Source organism: Siphateles boraxobius, unplaced genomic scaffold, assembly GCF_051911475.1.
Source record: "Siphateles boraxobius isolate OS27281-9 unplaced genomic scaffold, OSU_SipBor_1 77, whole genome shotgun sequence".
Taxonomy (NCBI): Eukaryota; Metazoa; Chordata; class Actinopteri; order Cypriniformes; family Leuciscidae; genus Siphateles; species Siphateles boraxobius.
The window spans coordinates 24257501-24276241 of NW_027509205.1; the positions used below are offsets into that span (position 1 = coordinate 24257501).

The 18741-nt window shown below is 36.1% G+C and overlaps 1 protein-coding gene across 2 annotated transcripts in view; it reads right to left on the reverse strand.

Annotated features, from left to right (window-relative positions):
• Window positions 1-18741, reverse strand: part of col24a1 (collagen type XXIV alpha 1) — a 153356-nt gene that overhangs the window by 46309 nt on the left and 88306 nt on the right. For both annotated transcript variants that reach the window (XM_077218635.1, XM_077218634.1), the window contains 9 exons: window positions 18655-18708; window positions 18361-18405; window positions 14568-14621; window positions 14339-14392; window positions 13166-13219; window positions 11539-11592; window positions 6897-6950; window positions 5818-5862; window positions 4065-4109 (listed from right to left, as the gene is read on the reverse strand). In XM_077218635.1, the coding sequence (XP_077074750.1) occupies window positions 4065-4109; window positions 5818-5862; window positions 6897-6950; window positions 11539-11592; window positions 13166-13219; window positions 14339-14392; window positions 14568-14621; window positions 18361-18405; window positions 18655-18708 (459 nt within the window). The remainder of the gene's footprint in view (window positions 1-4064; window positions 4110-5817; window positions 5863-6896; window positions 6951-11538; window positions 11593-13165; window positions 13220-14338; window positions 14393-14567; window positions 14622-18360; window positions 18406-18654; window positions 18709-18741) is intronic.

Below are 18741 nucleotides of genomic sequence, written 5' to 3' on the forward strand. Positions count from 1 at the left end.
TACTCACCCGACATTGCGTCGGGTCTTTACAGTCGTTATCTCATTGTTCCAAAAAAGGATGGAGAGCTGCGTCACATACTAGATCTTCGTCTGTTGGAGTGTTTGGTGCTGGAACTCAATTCCAAAATGCTGACACTCAAACAGATCGTGACTCAAATCAGATCCGAGGACTGGTTTGTCACGATAGATCTAAAAGACGCATACTTCCATATCTCCATCCTCCCTCAGCACAGGAGGTTCCTGAGGTTTTCTTTGGGGCAAAGAACACCAGTATCAGGCACTTCCTTTCGGTCTAGCTCTATCACCCCGCACATTCACGAAGCGTGTAGACGCAGCTCTGGCCCCGCCAGGCTGCAGTGCATATGCATTCTGAATTGCATAGATGACTGGCTGATTCTAGCGGAATCAGAACAGTTAGCGGTTCGGCACCGAGGTGTCGTTCTCGCTCCTATGCAGATGTTGGGGTTGGGGCTCAATGCCAAGAAGAGTGTGCTTTCTCCAGTACAGAGAACCACTTTCCTTGGTGTGGTATGGGATTCAGTGACGATGCGGGCCACTCTGTCGCCCGTTCGTGTAGCTGCTATCCTAACAGCCACAAAAGAGCTGAGGCTAGGCCAGTCACGCACTGTAAAACAGTTAGAGAGACTGTTGGGTCTTGTGACAGCAGCGTTCAACGGGATAACTTTTGGCCTGCTGTACATGAGACCTTTACAGTGGTGGCTCAGGACCAGAGGGTTCTCCCCGAGGGGAAACCCACTTCGTATGATCAAGATCACGCGGCGGTGTCTCCGCACCTTGGTTATATGGAGGAAACACTGGTTCCTAACCCAGGGTCCGGTGTTGGGAGCTCTTTGCCATCGAGTTGTGATCTCGACAGATGCTTCCCTCACCGGCTGGGGAGCGGTATTGGAAGGCCGCTCAGCTCAGGGCTTGTGGAGGAGTCATCATCTCTCTTGGCACATGAATTGCCTAGAGATGATGGTCGTCTTCAATGCGTTGAGACATCTCCTCCCAGACCTGAGGGGCCATCATGTGTTGTTCTGGAACAGTGACTGTTAGGCCTCAGGGCAGCAGCGTCCAATGTGATACCCTTTGACCTGCTGTACGTGAGACCTTTACAGAGGTGGCTCAGGACCAGAGGGTTCTCCCTGAGGGGAAACCCACTCCTTACGATCAAGATCACGCGGCAGTATCCCCGCGCCTTGGTTATATGGTGGAAACTCTGGTTCTTGACCCACAGACAACACGTTGGTGGCCTCTTATTTTGGTCCCTCAAGAAATTACGCTGTCTGAGGGCAGTGTATATTCCGGGGGGGGCCAGAATATTGGAGCAGACACCCTGTCGAGGCAGGGGCTGAGGCCAGGGGACTCCACCCCGAGGCGGTGGAGCAAATATGGGAGTTTTACGGCCAGGCAGAAGTGGATTTGTTCTCGTCTCAGCATACGACGCACTGTCCACTCTGGTTATCCCTCACTCAACCAGTCCCCTCGGGGCTGGATGCTATGGTGCAGACGTGGCCGAGGCTACGTCTGTACGCATTTCCCTCCGTTGCTCTGCTCCCAGGAGTTCTGGAGTGAATCCGCCAGGATGGAATAAGCCTATTTAGTAGCACCACCCTGGCCGAGCTGAATTTGGTTTGCGGACCTAATTTTTCTCCTCGACGGACCTCCCTTGGAGGTCCCGATCAGGAGAGACCTTCTGTCTCAGGCAGGGGATGCAATATTGCACCCCCGGCAGGGGATTTGGGAACTGTGGGTTTGGCCTCTGAGGGGGCCCAACTCATAGAGAATGGTGTCTCAACCGAGGTTGTTTAGACCATTCTAAGCTCCAGAGCTCCCGCTACGAGGAAACTATATTCACTATTTCGAGAGTTTTTCACTTCTTGGTGTTACCAGCGTCAGTGGGATCCGGTTAACTGTTCAGTAAACACAGTATTCGAGTTTCTGCAAGAACGCTTTGTATCAGGTCTATGTCCTTCCACGCTTAAGGTATAATATGTGTGGCGGCCATTGCGGCTTTCCACGCCCTGGTGGGTAGTACATTTTTGGGTCGAGACCCCCTGATCACTCGTTTCCTTCGTGGCACTTTGAGGCTGAGGCATGCAACTTGCACTAAGGTGCTGGCTTGGGACCTTGCAATAGTTCTAGAAGGCCTATCTGGGGCTCCCTTCGAGCCCTTAGATTTGGTCTCAGAGAAGTTCCTTTCTTTTAAGACTATTTTCTGCTAGCTATTTCGTCCCTATAAGAGTCAGACCTTCAGGCCCTTTCGGTCCCCACCTGCCTTGAGTGCACCGGGATGGCCAAGGCAATCTTACCCGAAACATGGATATGTTCCAAAGGTGCCTACCATTATTCCGAGGCCTATTGTGCTGCAGGTTTCTGTCCTCCCCCATTTTTCGGACCAGGAAAAGCTGAACCTCTTGTGCCAGTGCGAGCACTGGACACTTATGTTCATCGGACTTCTCTGTCGAGAAAATCCAACCTATTGAGCATATAGATAGTCGAGACTATTCTTCTTGCTTGTGAGTCTTCTGGCCAACCATTTGGTGGTCAGGGCTCATTCCACTAGGAGTATGGCTTCTAAGCGTATTATCTGGAGTTCTCTCCAAGACGTTTGTGATGCGGCGGGCTGGTCCTCACCGCTCACATTCATGAGGTTTTACAGCTTGGACCTGGATGCTGCCCCAGGATCCCAGGTGCTTGGTGCAGTGTGACAACAGGCTGACACTCAGGCATTTGAAAGTCTGGCGCTTTGGGTATTCTCGTTCCCATGGCGTCGATGGACGCATCGTTGAGTTCCCTTCGTAAGGGAACGTCTCAGGTTACTATTGTAACCATAGTTCCCTGAGAACAGGGAACGAGACGATGCGTCACCCTGCCATACTTCCTGCATCCCTGTGATCGGCTTGCTTCGGCAATTTTCGAAGCTAATGCCGGTTTGCACCGGATGTGCTTTTATCATATCCTGGTCATGACGTCACCCGCCCGTGACGCTCATTCTTTCCATTGGACTAGTTGACATAGATGCTTCAGACGCAGTCACGCTGGGGGCGTTCCCATGGCGTCGATGGACGCATCGTCTCGTTCCCTGTTCTCAGGGAACTACGGTTACAATAGTAACCTGAGACGTTTTCAGTATTGAGAGGAAATAGTATCATTTATTTAAACAAAAATAACAGTATTTGGCAATATATTTTAATATTTGGTAGATGATTATTTGAATACTTTTGCACGTTGAAAAATAGCATTTATTTGAATAAAAATAAAAGTATTTTGGTAACATATTTTACAATTTTAATATGACAATATCAATACTTTTGAGTATTAAAAGAAAATAATTGTATTTTTTGAAAGTTTACTATTTTAATTTGATTATTTTCATACTTTTGAGTATTAAAAAATAATGGTATTTGTTTAAACAAAATTTTTTTTAATACTTTAATACCAAAATATTTGAATATTTTTGCATGTTGAAATGTAGCATTTTTTTAAAAATTAAAATTAAATTATTTTGCCACATATTTTACGAATAAGACAATATCAATATTTTTGAGCATTAAAAAACATAATTGTATTTTGGCAACAGTTTACGATTTTAATGTGATTATTTTCTTACTTTTGAGTACCAAGAAAATAGTACTTATTTGCGATATATTTTAATAGGGCAATTTTTATACATTTGATGATTAAAAACAATTGTATTTTTGGCAACAGTTTACTATTTTGATATGAATATTTTTTATCTTTTTAAGTATTAAACAAAATAATAGTATTTATTTGAACAAAAACAATAGTATTTTGGCAACATATTTGACTATTTTTAAATCAAAGTATCAGTTATTATCTCATGTTTCCATAAATCAATACTTAGACTAATTTATGTCCGTAAAAACAACATGACACAATTGTAAATCTAAGTTTCATTTTGGAGATGATTAGAGTATAATGCTGTAGTTCAGTGAGTTTCTGTGACTGACTCATAAGAATCGATGTACACTGGATAAAACAGTTACTGTAAACCGAAGCGTAGTTAAGCCAGAAGCATGACAGTTTCAGAGACTTACAGAGGGTCCTGCTGCTCCTCTCTTCCCTGGACCTCCAGCTTTACCCTGCAAACACACACACACACACACACACACACACACACATGTAGTGTTTCCATGTTTTATGGGGACTTTCCATAGACATAATGATTTTTATACTGTACAAACTGTATATTCTATTCCCTTACACTAACCCTACCCCTAAACCTGCGCATCACACACACACACACACACACACACACACACACACACACACACACACACACACACACACACACACACACACACACACACACACACACACACACACACACACACACACACACTAACCCTACCCCTACCCCTAAACCTACCCATCACACACACACACACACACTAACCCTACGCCTAAACCTACCCATCACACACACACACACACACACACACACTAACCCTACCCCTAAACCTGCCCATCACACACACACACGCACGCACGCACGCACGCACGCACGCACGCACGCACGCACGCACACACACACACACACACACACACACACACACACACACACACCTTCAGCTCGCTGTAAAGATGAACTAGAAGTCTCCTACATCAGACCAGAGTTATGGATCCAATCTCAAGCACTTTAATAACATATCTCTCTGATCTCTCAGCTGTAAATTGTGTGTATTTAGTATTTTTTGTGCTTTTGGGAATAAAACTATAGAAATATTACCCTAGAAATGTTCTAAATCCCGCCAAAATCATATTGCATATGTCATTAAACAGATTTTATGGTCCAAAAAGGGCTAAATCATGTCTTTATTCACTTCTGAAAATGTCAAAACTTGTGTTAAAGTTTTAGTAATTTTGTTGTATGTTTTTGTCATTTTTTATTTTTTATTTAAAGTAAATTCTTATATGTGCATATAGTTTTATTTATTTGTTTGTTTGTTTGTTTCAGTTTTTGTTAATTTAGTAGATCAAGTTAAACTAAATTAAAATCTAAATTAAAAATAACGCTGCCTTAGTAACTAGCTGAGTTTTTCTATATTTGAATTAATTTTTTTATTTTTATTTTTATTTAATTATAACAACCCAGGTCTGTAGTTATTATAATTGGTCTAATAAACACACATTTATAAGTATTTTAGTTTAGTTTATAGTATTTATTCATATTTCAAATTAGGCTTTTTTAAGATTTCCTTTTATAAATATATGTTCTTTTTTATGTGCTTTATTAAGGCTTATATTATGATTTATCTTAAATTTAATTTAACATTAGATTTCATTTCATTAAGCTTAAAATTTCAACTTTGTCAATTTTAGTACTTTCAACTTTAACATTTTCAACAAATATTTACATTACATTTATTCATTAAGCAGACGCTTTTATCCAAAGCGACTTACAAATGAGAACAATAGAAGCAGTAAAACTAACAGTAGGACAACAATACGCAAGTGCTATAAACCCTCTCAGTTTAACTTTAGTGCGTTTTTCTTTTTAAATTAAATTTTTTCTATGTTATTTTATCTTTATTTCAATTAACAAAAATACTTTGTGTGTGTGAATGTATAATCTGCAGAAAAACAAGTTGATCTAGCACATCAAACATACAGTCTCATATACAGTATGATGATTGTTTGCATATAAAGCTTGTTATGATGACTACAGACTAGCACAAACCCTCAAAAACACACATTTAATTGAAGTATGAATAGTTTTCCCACTTGAGGATGTCCTTAAATGAAGATTTTATCTCACTTTATCTATAAACTAAACACAGAGGTGCTTACAATGAATCCCGGATCTCCATTCTTCCCTCCAGATCCCTTTTCACCCTGAGAAATAAAAGCAGTCGAGCCGTCAAGCATGTGTGACGTGTCTCTGAGCATCAGATCATTCACTGCGTTTATAATGCTAATCAGTGTAATTGCTTTAGGATCTGCGATGGTGTGAAAGGCCCCATGAAACCATCTAAAGAGTGCAGTTTTCTATCATGTGTGATATAGCCTATTTCCCTTTGAACACTGCAAAAAATGCTTTTCTTACTTAGTATTTTTCTCTTGTTTCCAGTCCAAATATCAAACATTTCTTAAATCAAGATGCATTTACTAAAGTAGTAAAATGATTAGAAATTAAGTTTTATTTTCTGAGGAAATAAATAAAAGTGAAGTGAGTTTTTGCTTAAAACAAGCTAAATTATCTGCCAATGGGGTGAGAAAAACAATGTTGTTTCTGTTTGAATTAAGATTATTTTTCTTACATCATTGGCAGATATTTTTGCTTCTTTTAAGCATCAACTCACTTAATTTTGATCAATTCCCCAGAAAACAGGACATAATATCTCATGTCATTTCACTCATCTAGAAAATGGATCTTGATTTAAGAATTTTTATATATTTGGACTGGAAACAAGACAAAAACACTGAGTAAGAAAAGCATTTTTTTGCAGTGAAACAGGAAGTTCTAGGGACATAAATGATGCCATCACAATGTTTTCCCCGAATAAAAGAGTTTAGCTTTCATATAATTGTCAATGTGTGAATATAATACACTATAAGAAGATACGGTTCCATATAAAACCTAAATGGTTTCCGACAGGGCCTTCATATATAGAACCTTTAAGTGGTTCCCATAATGGGATAATTTTATGGATTTAGTTTGAATTCATTTTTAATTCTGATTAAAGTTCAAAATTTATCACTAGAAAAAGATTAAATAACCTGTTAAACATGAAAGTGTTATGCAGTAATTTCAGACATTTCTACTTGTATAGAAATATTTTAGCATAAAGGGTTCTTTAAAATTGAGTCAAGAACCTTTTATTCTAATATTGTAGAAGATATATGGTATACAGTATATGGTGATATACCTTTACGCCCTCGTGGCCTGGCTCTCCTGGAGGGCCGTCAGGTCCTCTCGGGCCCTAAAAGACAAAAACACACACCATATATGAGCCCAACAAGTCTCGCTGTGATTTCACACTCAAATAAGTGTTTTACAAATATCAGATACACATTGTGTAGGAAACTATAAAGTTGACTCTAATCTTCTCCCAGATCACCGGCCACTTACTTTGATGTATTTTGGGAGAAATAGATGAATTTACAGAAATCCGACAGATGCGATTCTCTGAATTGTGGTGAAAACTAACTAACGTCATAGATCAACTAACATGATCATTATAAAGGTGTTTAAACGACAAAACACATTTCCTTCCACATATTTGACTATCAGAATATATCATATAGTTCATGACATAATTAACAAATTTGTAAATATTTTGAATAAAAAAGAAAAAACTTAATTAAAGCTATACATATGTCATACAGTGTGGCATTAATATGTTCTAAAATAACATTCTAAAATAATAAAAAAATCTCATGCTAGGGGTTAAGATAAAATATAGAGCCCCTAGAATATATAATATATATTATAAATTCTTTTAAATCCCCCCCCCAAATCACCATGATTCCCCAGCTGATTGATTACATTAAGAATTAAGAAAAACATTAAGAAAGAAAAATTGTATTACATGTTTTCTGAAAAGTTATGTTTAAATATATGCAAATGAGGCATTGTCTAATTGAATGTGCACTAATTTGCATTCATTTCCAGGAAATAGATCTGAACATTGAATAAAGCCAGGTTCAAAATTCTTGTTTGATTTTGTTGACATATTAGAGTTAAGTGTTTTTACTGAGGGGATTTTGGATATCCCTTTTTATCATTGCATAAATCAGAAAATTCAGTTAATAGATGGAGAAAAATATGTTTTTAGGAATAAGATGTTATATAAATCAATGTAAATGGTATATGAACAAACCCCTCTGTAAAAACCTTCAGAATATAGACAGGAATAAAACTGTAAAGTTTGGTGTTTATACTTGCTGCTGAAATGGAGGAAAAAACTCACAGGCTTTTAAAATATGTACCGTAATTGAAATATACCGATGCAAAGAGAAAACGTGCAATACGATAAAACACTTAAATGTGCATTTTGGATGTTTTCTTTCCACTGGTCTGAAAGAGGACATGTTATGGTCTAAAATCTCAAAATTGACCAGTGCATGAATTTTTTTTTTCCTGTAGCATTTTGCCTTAAACATCATGACTATCATATAACATCTATACATACTGAAAACACTTTCATGATCATCTTGTGAGATTTATTTAATCAAGTCCATCCTTATAAACAGTCCAGATAGTTGATCAATGAGCCAGCAGAGTGGAGACGAGTGACACGCCAGACCAAACACAACGAGAATCCAAAACCAAAATAAGAGACGTTCTGTTACACTGCCTCGCTGTCCAAGCCTAACTGAGATGGAACATCAATAGTAATAACAATAATAATAATAGTTTGGTGTTAAAATGTTTAGTGTTTTATGTGATATGTCAGTGTTGTTATTGTTTCCTAAAACTATTAAAAATAAATAATAAAATAGAAATATGATAAAATATAAAATATACAATGAAACATTAAAATTATATAATTAAAACTTAAATTCACAGACACACAAGGTGTTACAACTTATCAATGTTGTTATTGTTAACTAAAGCTAAAAAAATAAACTGAAATAAAGCTGAAAAATGTAATAAAAAACATAATAATAAGAATAAAAACATTTTGCCTACAACTAACTGAAATAAATCAATTAAAGAACTGCAATTACTAAAACTAAAATATTTGTTTAAGCTAAACTGAAACATTTGAAATAAAAATGACAAAAGCACATAAAAATACTGCAAAAAAAACTTAAACCAAAATGACTGTAAACAAACTTAAATACATTTAAGTTGAAATAATAAAAATGACTAAAAAATAGAATAAAAATAAATTAAAGTTTTGTTTTTTAAAAACAAAAACGTCCAACTAAAATGAAAATGAATTCTAAAAAAAAAAATCTAATTCAGAATAAATACTACAACGTATATAAATAATACTAAAAACACTGGTTTAAATATTACATATCATTAAACTATTTGTCAATCTATACTTTCAGCACGGAATTAATTACAGGGATATTTATAACAACATTTCTCTCATTTTGTTCAACTGAGCTTGTTGCAGTGCATTCTGGGAGTGCCATGCAAAGCTGCCTTAGTATTTGGCCATAAGAAGTTGATCTTAAAAGGAATTCTATTGATTTTGAATCTGGAACTGGCCTGTAATGTCTTAAAAGCGGTCTAGGTGTGTGTTTTACATAAGAGGAGTCTCATCTGTTGACGTTGGGTTCATGAACGGAGACTCTAGACGTTCTTCAGAAGGCCTGAGCTCTTTGTTCAGGATGTGTAAGCGATCTGTCTGCCATGTTTTCACACGGGGGTTTAAAGTCGCCCATCCTCACCATCATTAAAATGAGATCTGCGCAGTTTTATATAAACAGAACAGAGGGGAACATTCTCTTAATTGCAGAGTTTGGCATGAACCTCAAACCTCTTTTCATCAGCTTCTGTGGCCTTGGACACACTTCATCCTGTGTCATTAGCACTCACGTCAAACACACTCTTTCTCTTCCACGCTTATTATGTTAGTCAAGGTTTCCTGCTCGTAATTCATGAGCATTTACCCTCTCGCTGACCTGTTATTAAACTGGCTGTATTTGCTAACAAATTTCCCATTGGGACAATAAATTATACCTACCTACCTACCTAATTCAGAAATCACTGCGTCTATTAAATATTTTCCTTGAATTATCTTATTAACCAGGTGACTCTGATCTAAAGTTGTAAAATACACGTCAGGTTCATAGATCATTTCAAAATCAAAAGAAATAAATAATATTTTGTATTGCATTAGATTACATTCATGATAATTAACCAAATTAAGTCAATAAGGCAAATTAAATAAGTGCAATCATGAAAATCTAAAAAAAAAGCTTAGAATTTTATAAATATAAAATTTAACTAAAAAATATATACATAAAAAACATTATATTTGAGATAGTTGACAGCATTTTTGTTCATTTATGTTTAAGTTGATGTAATAAAATAACTAAAACTAAATTAACTAAAACTTAATAAAAACTATATAGACAATAAAAAAAGAATAAAAATGACAATAGCACACAATTAAATTACTAAAACTTTTAACAGAAACTGAATGATAAATAAAAATCAAATTAAAAATAGAAAAATTATAATTGCGTTTTAATGATACTAAAATAATATACACACAAACATTTATATTTCACATTGTGTATATACACAGTAGTTAGATTTCTTTTAGATTTTGGGGTCATATTCAGTTTGACCGCTAGAGGTCCCTGTAGTTTATCTGGGAAACACGATTCACTCACTCGCAAAACTTGTGGACACACTGATCGCTGAACAGATAGAGAGCTGAATGCATTAAACTGAAGCGTTGTACAAACAGAGCTTGTGAACTCATTACTAGGACAATCAGCCAGCGGTAAAAGTCTTTTTCAAGAAAAGTCTTATCTACTTGAATGGGAGAACCCTGAAATCTCAAAAACTACTCACAATTAAATTACATATTTCAAACCAGCAACAGAATTTAAAATGAACTGACCATGAACATGAAAAAAACTAATAAACATGACAAAAACAAAAGTTTCACATCATGCAAAACTGTCAATCAAAGCATTCCACCAATCAAATTGCTCTCCTTCAATTCAGAATCCTGTTTGCTTTGCTTTTTTTAAAATCTAAGTTAAAAACTTGGCTCTTTTCACAGGCTTACAACTGTCCTTGATCTTAACATTGAATTTTCTGATTGGTGTTTTCGATGTAAACTCACTTTATCACTTGTTTTGCGGTTGTTTTTTTTAGATATTTATCTTGATGTACAGCACAATGGCCAACTACTGTTGCTTTTATTGTGCTATATAAATAAAAGTTATAAATAATTGATTAGTTGATTGATTGATTGGTTATTGATTGGTTGATTGATTGATTGATTGGTTGATTGATTGGTTGATTGGTTGATTGGTTGATTGATTGATTGGTTGTTGATTGGTTGTTGATTGATTGATTGATTGATTGGTTGATTGATTGGTTGATTGGTTGGTTGATTGATTGGGTGATTGATTGATTAGTTAATTGATTGATCGGTTAGTGATTGGTTGATTGGTTGGTTGATTGATTGATTGATTGATTGATTGATTGATTGATTGATTGATTGATTGATTGGTTGGTTGATTGGTTGATTGATTGATTGGTTGGTTGATTGGTTTGTTGGTTGATTGATTGATTGGTTGGTTGATTGGTTTGTTGGTTGATTGGTTGTTTTTTTGATTGGTTGATTGATTGGTTGATTGATTGGGTGATTGATTGATTAGTTAATTGATTGATCGGTTAGTGATTGGTTGATTGGTTGATTGATTGATTGATTGATTGATTGATTGATTGATTGATTGATTGATTGATTGATTGATTGATTGGGTGATTGGTTGATTGATTGGGTGACTGATTGATTGATTGATTGACGCATTGACATCAATAGCAACGCAACAAGCGATAGAATCATACTTTTTCTTCACTACTCTTACCCTTCGTCCTTTGGGCCCAGAAACACCTGCTGCTCCTCTCAGCCCTTGTGGACCCTTGAGAAAGAGAGACAGACAGAAAGAGGCAAAGTAAAGTTTTAACGTTGATGTGTTTCTCCCTAAAATCAACCAGTTAAATCACACCAGATAAAATAATACCATGGTACTTTGACATATTACATAAGTTCAATTATTACCATTGTTCAAGCACCATCATATATTGTAAAAGACTGTTGGAGACTCAAAAGTATATCTGAATGTGTGTAGGCGCCTGTTGTATGTGTTAGTGTCATCTTCTTTCACTTGAGTCTACAGCAGCCCATAGAACCGCTTGCAGGAAAATAATGAAATTCTGGCACACAGATAGAAGCCAGTCCAAACATTAACCACAGCTAAATTTGGCGTCTCTAACTCAATCCCTCTAGTGCCACCAAAAAAGTTGCAAAAAATAGAAACCGTTACTAAAATAGAGTCGTCGCATGTCGGCGTCGTGGGGCTAGAAACAAAATTCTTCTCTGATTCCTCAGCTCAAGATGATTCGTCGTGGTTCATCCGATTTTCACCAAAATAAGCTCAGATCATCTTCAAATCATGCTGGCAAAAAGCTATTAAAAACTTTTTGATAAACTCAACTGTTCTTGAATAACGCGTGAACGAATTCATCAAAGAACATGCCAAAATTGGATGCGAGGCTATATCTCTGCCATGCTTAAACATATTGAGATGAATCTTGGTACATGTCATCACAAGCATGACCTGCGGTTACATGCAGCGTTTCAGCACAGCGCCACCTACTGGTCAGGAGATATGAAAAATAGCTCTTTTTACTTTTTACAAGTTCTGTATGGTTTGCCCAAAAATTTATAAAACGGGTCTCTTTTAATTCAGTGCATCATGCCGAGTCGAATGCTACCCAATTTTGTGTCAACCATTTTTAATGTCAGCAATTTAAAATTTTGTCATAAAATACTGTATTTTCTGAATGCATTATGGTATCGTTACGAAACTCTATATGCGTCATCAGGACCACCCACTGTTGGGAAATTTAAACAAATGCTAATAGCTTTTTATTAATTTGGATTAATTTAATGAAACTGCTCTGGATAAGTTCCTTGAGTCATAACAAGAATAATGATACAAGTTACACCATAGTTGATCAAAATTGCTGTACGTAATTATAATTATTTTTGAAAGCCTACTTTTTCAAATAGCTCCTTGACCGATTTTCACCAAAATCATCTTAAATTACCTTCAGACCGCATGAAGACTTTTTGATTGACCAAACATTCTCATATAACGCATTAACAAATTTGATGGCATGACGCCAAGCTGATTCTGAGGCTGTAACTTTACAACGCTTTGCCATATTGACACCAAACTTTGTAAGTGCCATTATCTGCTCACACTGGCCACACAACACCAATTTAGCAACAGCGCCACCTATTGGTCAAAAGGAATAAGTGATCGTAGTGTAGTTCGTTTATAGCCAACGTTTAGCTTTTTACTTCTGTCTACTGTATTAAGGCTTTAGAAATAGTTTTTATTTGTGAAGATTTTCATGATGATCAAAACTTGAGGATTATTTCAGATGAAATTTGATGAAACAGCAAAGGATCATGGGTAAACTTACTGGTGGACCTTGTGGGCCGAAATCTCCAGGACCTCCTGGAAGTCCCGGATACCCCTATTACAGAGAGAAAGACACACAGTTATCACCATAAACCCACTAGCCACCGACCCTAACCAGCTACTGAACGGGTTAAGATCAGACCAACTACTGATTTACTCAGAAATCTGTTAAACTCGCCTTCACTAATGATTTACACACATTTCACATTGCACAACAATTTACATTCAAGAAACGATAGATTTACTGGAGGAGTAAAATGACTGAAGATATTGGGTTTTAGATATTTGTACAAGTCAAAATATTTTTTTTTTTTGCAGAGCAATGCAAACCCTCTGGGGTCCTTCATTTCAGGGTCACACTCAGGGTCTTCGGGACCAAATGGTCCGGAAGGGTTTGATTCATATTTATTAAAAGAAAATCTTTTTTTTTTTTTTACTTGTTTTTTATAATATTTTTTCTTTTCTTTTTTGGTGTTTTGAGATAATTTAAGATTTATAATTAATATTTATGCAATAAATATGACCCATTTCCCCCCCATTGAATATAATAGAAAATAAAAAAATAAAAAAATATTTTTTTTTATTTTTTTTAAAGCTGTATTTCATTTAAGAGTCAAGCCTAGACCTCATAAAAGCAATTTTTGAAATTAGATGGATGCCATCTGGTGGACAAACTGAGCATTTTAAAAATGCAAAACACATATGTAATCTGAATTTATTCGTTTGTTCATGTATAAAAGTGTGTTTGTGTGTGTGTGTGTGTGTGTGTGTGTGTGTGTGGATGTGTCTGTTTTGCACTCTTGATGTTTTATAGATTCACCCCTTCACTGTTGTGTGCTTTTTTTTTGGATCGTGGCTGATTTGTAGATTGTACGCACAAAAAAACTCTGTATTGTCACATTTTTGCCAATTTCCCATTCATTTCCTATGGCGGGACCATTTGGACCCGAAGGCCCTGAGTGTGACCATTTTTTTTACAACCACTTAGACTATTCAAATCCTGTCCCCAATTTTTTGGGGTGTTCATATACCAAGTACCAACAAAGTCACCAAATTTCGGACCATTCCGATGAAGCTATGATTTTACACATTTTTTTATTTAAATTCTTCGGGTCCATTTTGTCCGAAGAACCCCAGAGGGATTTATGTTTGTTAATGTGAAATAAGTTCTTACTATTGATCCTTTCTCTCCTGGAGGACCCAAAGCACCAGGAGGACCTCGATCACCCTGAACACACACAATTACACACACATTTCAGTCTGCAAATCTCATCTTCACTGTAGCTGATCCATTTCATCACTGTGGCACATCATAATGTTTCATGTTTCCAATATAGATCATGATGTATTTATGGTAAAATGGTGGAAGTACATTTGGTTTAAGATAAAGACTCAGTTTTTACCTTTTCTCCAGGTTGTCCGATCACTCCGGTTATTCCAATCATTCCCACTGGACCCTGAACAACACAGAGAACAAGAGCTGGTTTAACACACACACACACACACACACACACACACACACACACACACACACACACACACACACACACACACACACACACACACACACACACACACACACACACACACACACACACACACACACACACACACACACACACACACACACACACACACACACACACCTGCATTCCACCAGTCACATTTTGGAGAGCGTTCAAACAGGAACTGAAGAATTGCACATGGATGTGTTTGTAAATTATCTGAACAATATCCAGGTTGCTTTTAATATAATATAATATAATATAATATAATATAATATAATATAATATAATATAATATAATATAATATAATATAATATAATATAATATAATATAATAATACTGAAAAATAAAATGTATGACAGTTTCCAAAAAAATATGAACTGTTTTCAACATTGATAATAATCATAAATGTTTCTTGAGCATCAAATCTTCATATTATAGTGATTTCTGAAGGATCATGTGACACTGAAGACTGGAGTAATGATGCTGAAAATTCAGCTTTGATCACAGGAATAAATTACACTTTACTATATATTCACATAGAAAACAGCTGATTTACATTGGAATAATATTTCACTGTTTTTACTGTATTTTTGATCAAATAAATGTAATTTAATTTAGGCTGGGTCTGTCAAGCCCTAAAATGACAGAAAATCAGCATAAATTTATAGTAAAAACGACTAATGCACTATTTTCCAAACCACATAATAGCTTTAAGTAATGGCCATATTGACATTTAAGTCTTTAAGATCTCTCATAGCTATAAATTCTCATGTGTAATCATGTTTTTTAAATGATCAATGACATCATGGCATATCTAAAGATCCCATTTTTTTTAAATGAAACACTGAAGTACAAAGTATGACTTCAGTGGACTTGAATTATTGTAAGGATTATTGAATGACTGTAAGGATGCTTTTATGTTTTTTGTGTGATATTTTTGGAGTATGACACTATGATTTATTAAAAAAAGATAACGTGAAAACTGTCTCTTTAAGACCGTCCAGTGTTTTCACACACTGGCTAAAATCATCGGCACTGTTTACAGGGACATTTACTAACAGAATTAATCAAGCTCATAGAGCAAAACTGCTCATATTTATCTTCTTTTTAACAAACAGATGTATTATGACAATAGAGAATAAATAAAGTTAGTTCCCAGAGGAATGAACACAACACTCATAAATCAGACACAGGATTTTCCATAGTAGTGTGTATGTTGCTACAGTACACGTGGGGTTTTGGGACGATTCCCAGCATGCACCATCAGCCCTGGGGAACTTTCCGTTAGACGGTTCATTCGTCAATCATTACATCAGATATCTTTGGCTCGCTTGACTAAAGCTCCTACAGACTTTTCCATGTCTATATGTTTCATGCATTTCCAAAACAAAGGACGTTATTGTAAGGTTTGAAAGATTCCATCAGGAAAAATAATGACTTTAAGTGTTAATAAACTGCTCAAGATTAATTAAAATTAACCTGTATACGACCGGTCAAAAGTTTAGGGTCAGTTTATGAAATAAAGTCTCTTCTGTTCACCAAGGCAGCTTTTATTTTATAAAAAATACTGTAAAAATTCTGACATATTATTCCAATGTAAATTAGCTGTTTTCTATGTGAATATATAGTGCAGTGTAATTTATTCCTGTGATCAAAGCTGAATTTTCAGCATCATTACTCCAGTCTTCAGTGTCACATGATCTTTCAGAAATCACTATAATATGATGATTTGATGCTCAAGAAAGACTTTCTTCTGATAAATTTTGTTTTGAGAAAAAGATCCCAGGAATCTCACATACGTCGGTCTCCTCTAGAGTCACAAAAGAGATCAAAAACGTCTCAAACTGTGCTCAGATTTGCAAAGATGCCAAAATCTGCAATCAAAAACTCATTTGTCATCATATTCTTCTCAGAGCAAATGATCTGAGCTGCTATTTTATATCTCTATACATCCGAGACAGAGAGGACAGACAGATCATATAAGAGTCAGTAGCGAGGGGAACCGATCCTTCTGGAGAACCAAGAAATACAATAAAAAACCTGTTTTCTGAAAGCAGGCCAGACACCACAGATGTTCGACGGGAGAGACACCAAGTGCATGCTGGGATTGACGAGGGGTTTCTGTATTTTCCTGGAAAAGTTGAGCGACGGCCAGCAGTTCATAGATCTTCTGTAACACTCACTACATCAAAATACACTCGTCCAAACCTCAGAGGACGGATATTGAGGGAAAAAAAACTCCAGACACGTCGAATGCATCTAAAATCATCTACATCATCATCCAGCAGCTATTATTAGCTTACAGTCAAACCCAAATATATCATACACCTTCAACATTTATCACATTATCACAGTTTATATTTACTCGCTATAGTTTAGAAAATGGTAATAAAATATGAGTTATTAAATCAGTTGATATTTCACTGGTTTTGTCCGTCCTTCTGTTAGACTCTCACACATGAATTATGTTGAATATCTGTCAGCTGTTAAATTTAACTACACAATTAGATAATACCAGTTTAGCTCAACCAATCACCAAGCAATGCTTCATGTTGTTCAGTCTGTGGTGTAAAAAGGTGCATTAGTTATTAAAAAAATAACACTTCAGCAAATCATGATCAGCTCAAAGTGTCTGAATAATATTTGATCACAAATTTGGATACATTTTACTGGTAGTCACTGTATGAAGAATATTTTGGGGTTATAATGTGTCACAGTTTACTTTATGTTGCTCTCATCACTATAAATGAACTATAGTGTCCTGCACACACGAGTAAAAAATATATAAAAAATGATATCTGGTGTCTGAATCATTTTCGGTTTTACTGTTTATCTGAAAGGTTTCGGTGGAAACTCAAGACTGTTTTCAGCACAAATATCTACACATTCTTACAGTAAATCAAGACACATGCACTTGAGAAGTGTGAAGGCCTTCGAGAGGTTGAGGACTCGAGCGACTCATCTGCAGATTTAAACCATTTTGGAGGGTGATGTCATGGCGTTCATTAAAGACCTGGTGTTCTCCAGATTACTGTTGTTCAAGTGTACAGATCTCTAATGCCTCACACATGTGAGCTTGTACACTATAGACCAACGCAAACCAGAACGCAAATATTATGAGTCCTTCACACAGAACTACAGAGCCGCATGTTTCTCTGCGTCGTGTTTAAAGCAAATCCTCCTCAAAAAACTCTTGAATGCAGTCTCATCTTCCCATCGAAAGATCGAGTGAAAGAGAGGAAGTTCTCATGAAATACATTAAAAGGCTTTTTTTTAAAGTTTCCCCAAACAGCTTCAGATCCTCATATCACGACTCTGATTTTACAAGAGCATAAACACACAAACACACACAATCGGAAAACAAACAAAAAACTGAACAAAAAACAATGTTACTAAGAGTTCAGGCAACTTTCATTTACAAAAAAACTGCCTAGAGAACCCAAAAGATAAACAGACTGATAGAACAATGGATGGATGGATGGATGGATGGATGGATGGATAGATAGATAGATAGATAGATAGATAGATAGATAGATAGATAGATAGATAGATAGATAGATAGATAGATAGATAGATAGATAGATAGATAGATAGATAGATAGATAGATAGATAGATAGATAGAAAGATAGATAGATAGATGGATGGATGTACGGACGGACGGATGGATAGATATTATTTGTACTTACAGGGGGGCCATTTTTCCCAGCATTTCCTGGGTCTCCAATTTCTCCCTGAAAAAAAATCAAAATCAGATCAACAAAATGACAATCTTGCATCAACAAGAATCCATGGCTGTAAACCAAACAGTAATATGAATTTATCCTTTGTGATGAATCTTACATTTGGACAAATGATCAATATTCTGGTCAAGTAATGTGAACAATTTTGGAAATACTATAATCGGAAAAATAAAAATCGGTGTTGTTTTTCCCCCCCATATTGTTCTAGTATGAAGATGATGGTTGATGACTGACACTTACCTTCAGGCCTTCAAGTCCTGGTTCACCGATGAAACCTTTCCGACCGATTCGGCCCTGTAGAGGATCGACACACACACACACACACAC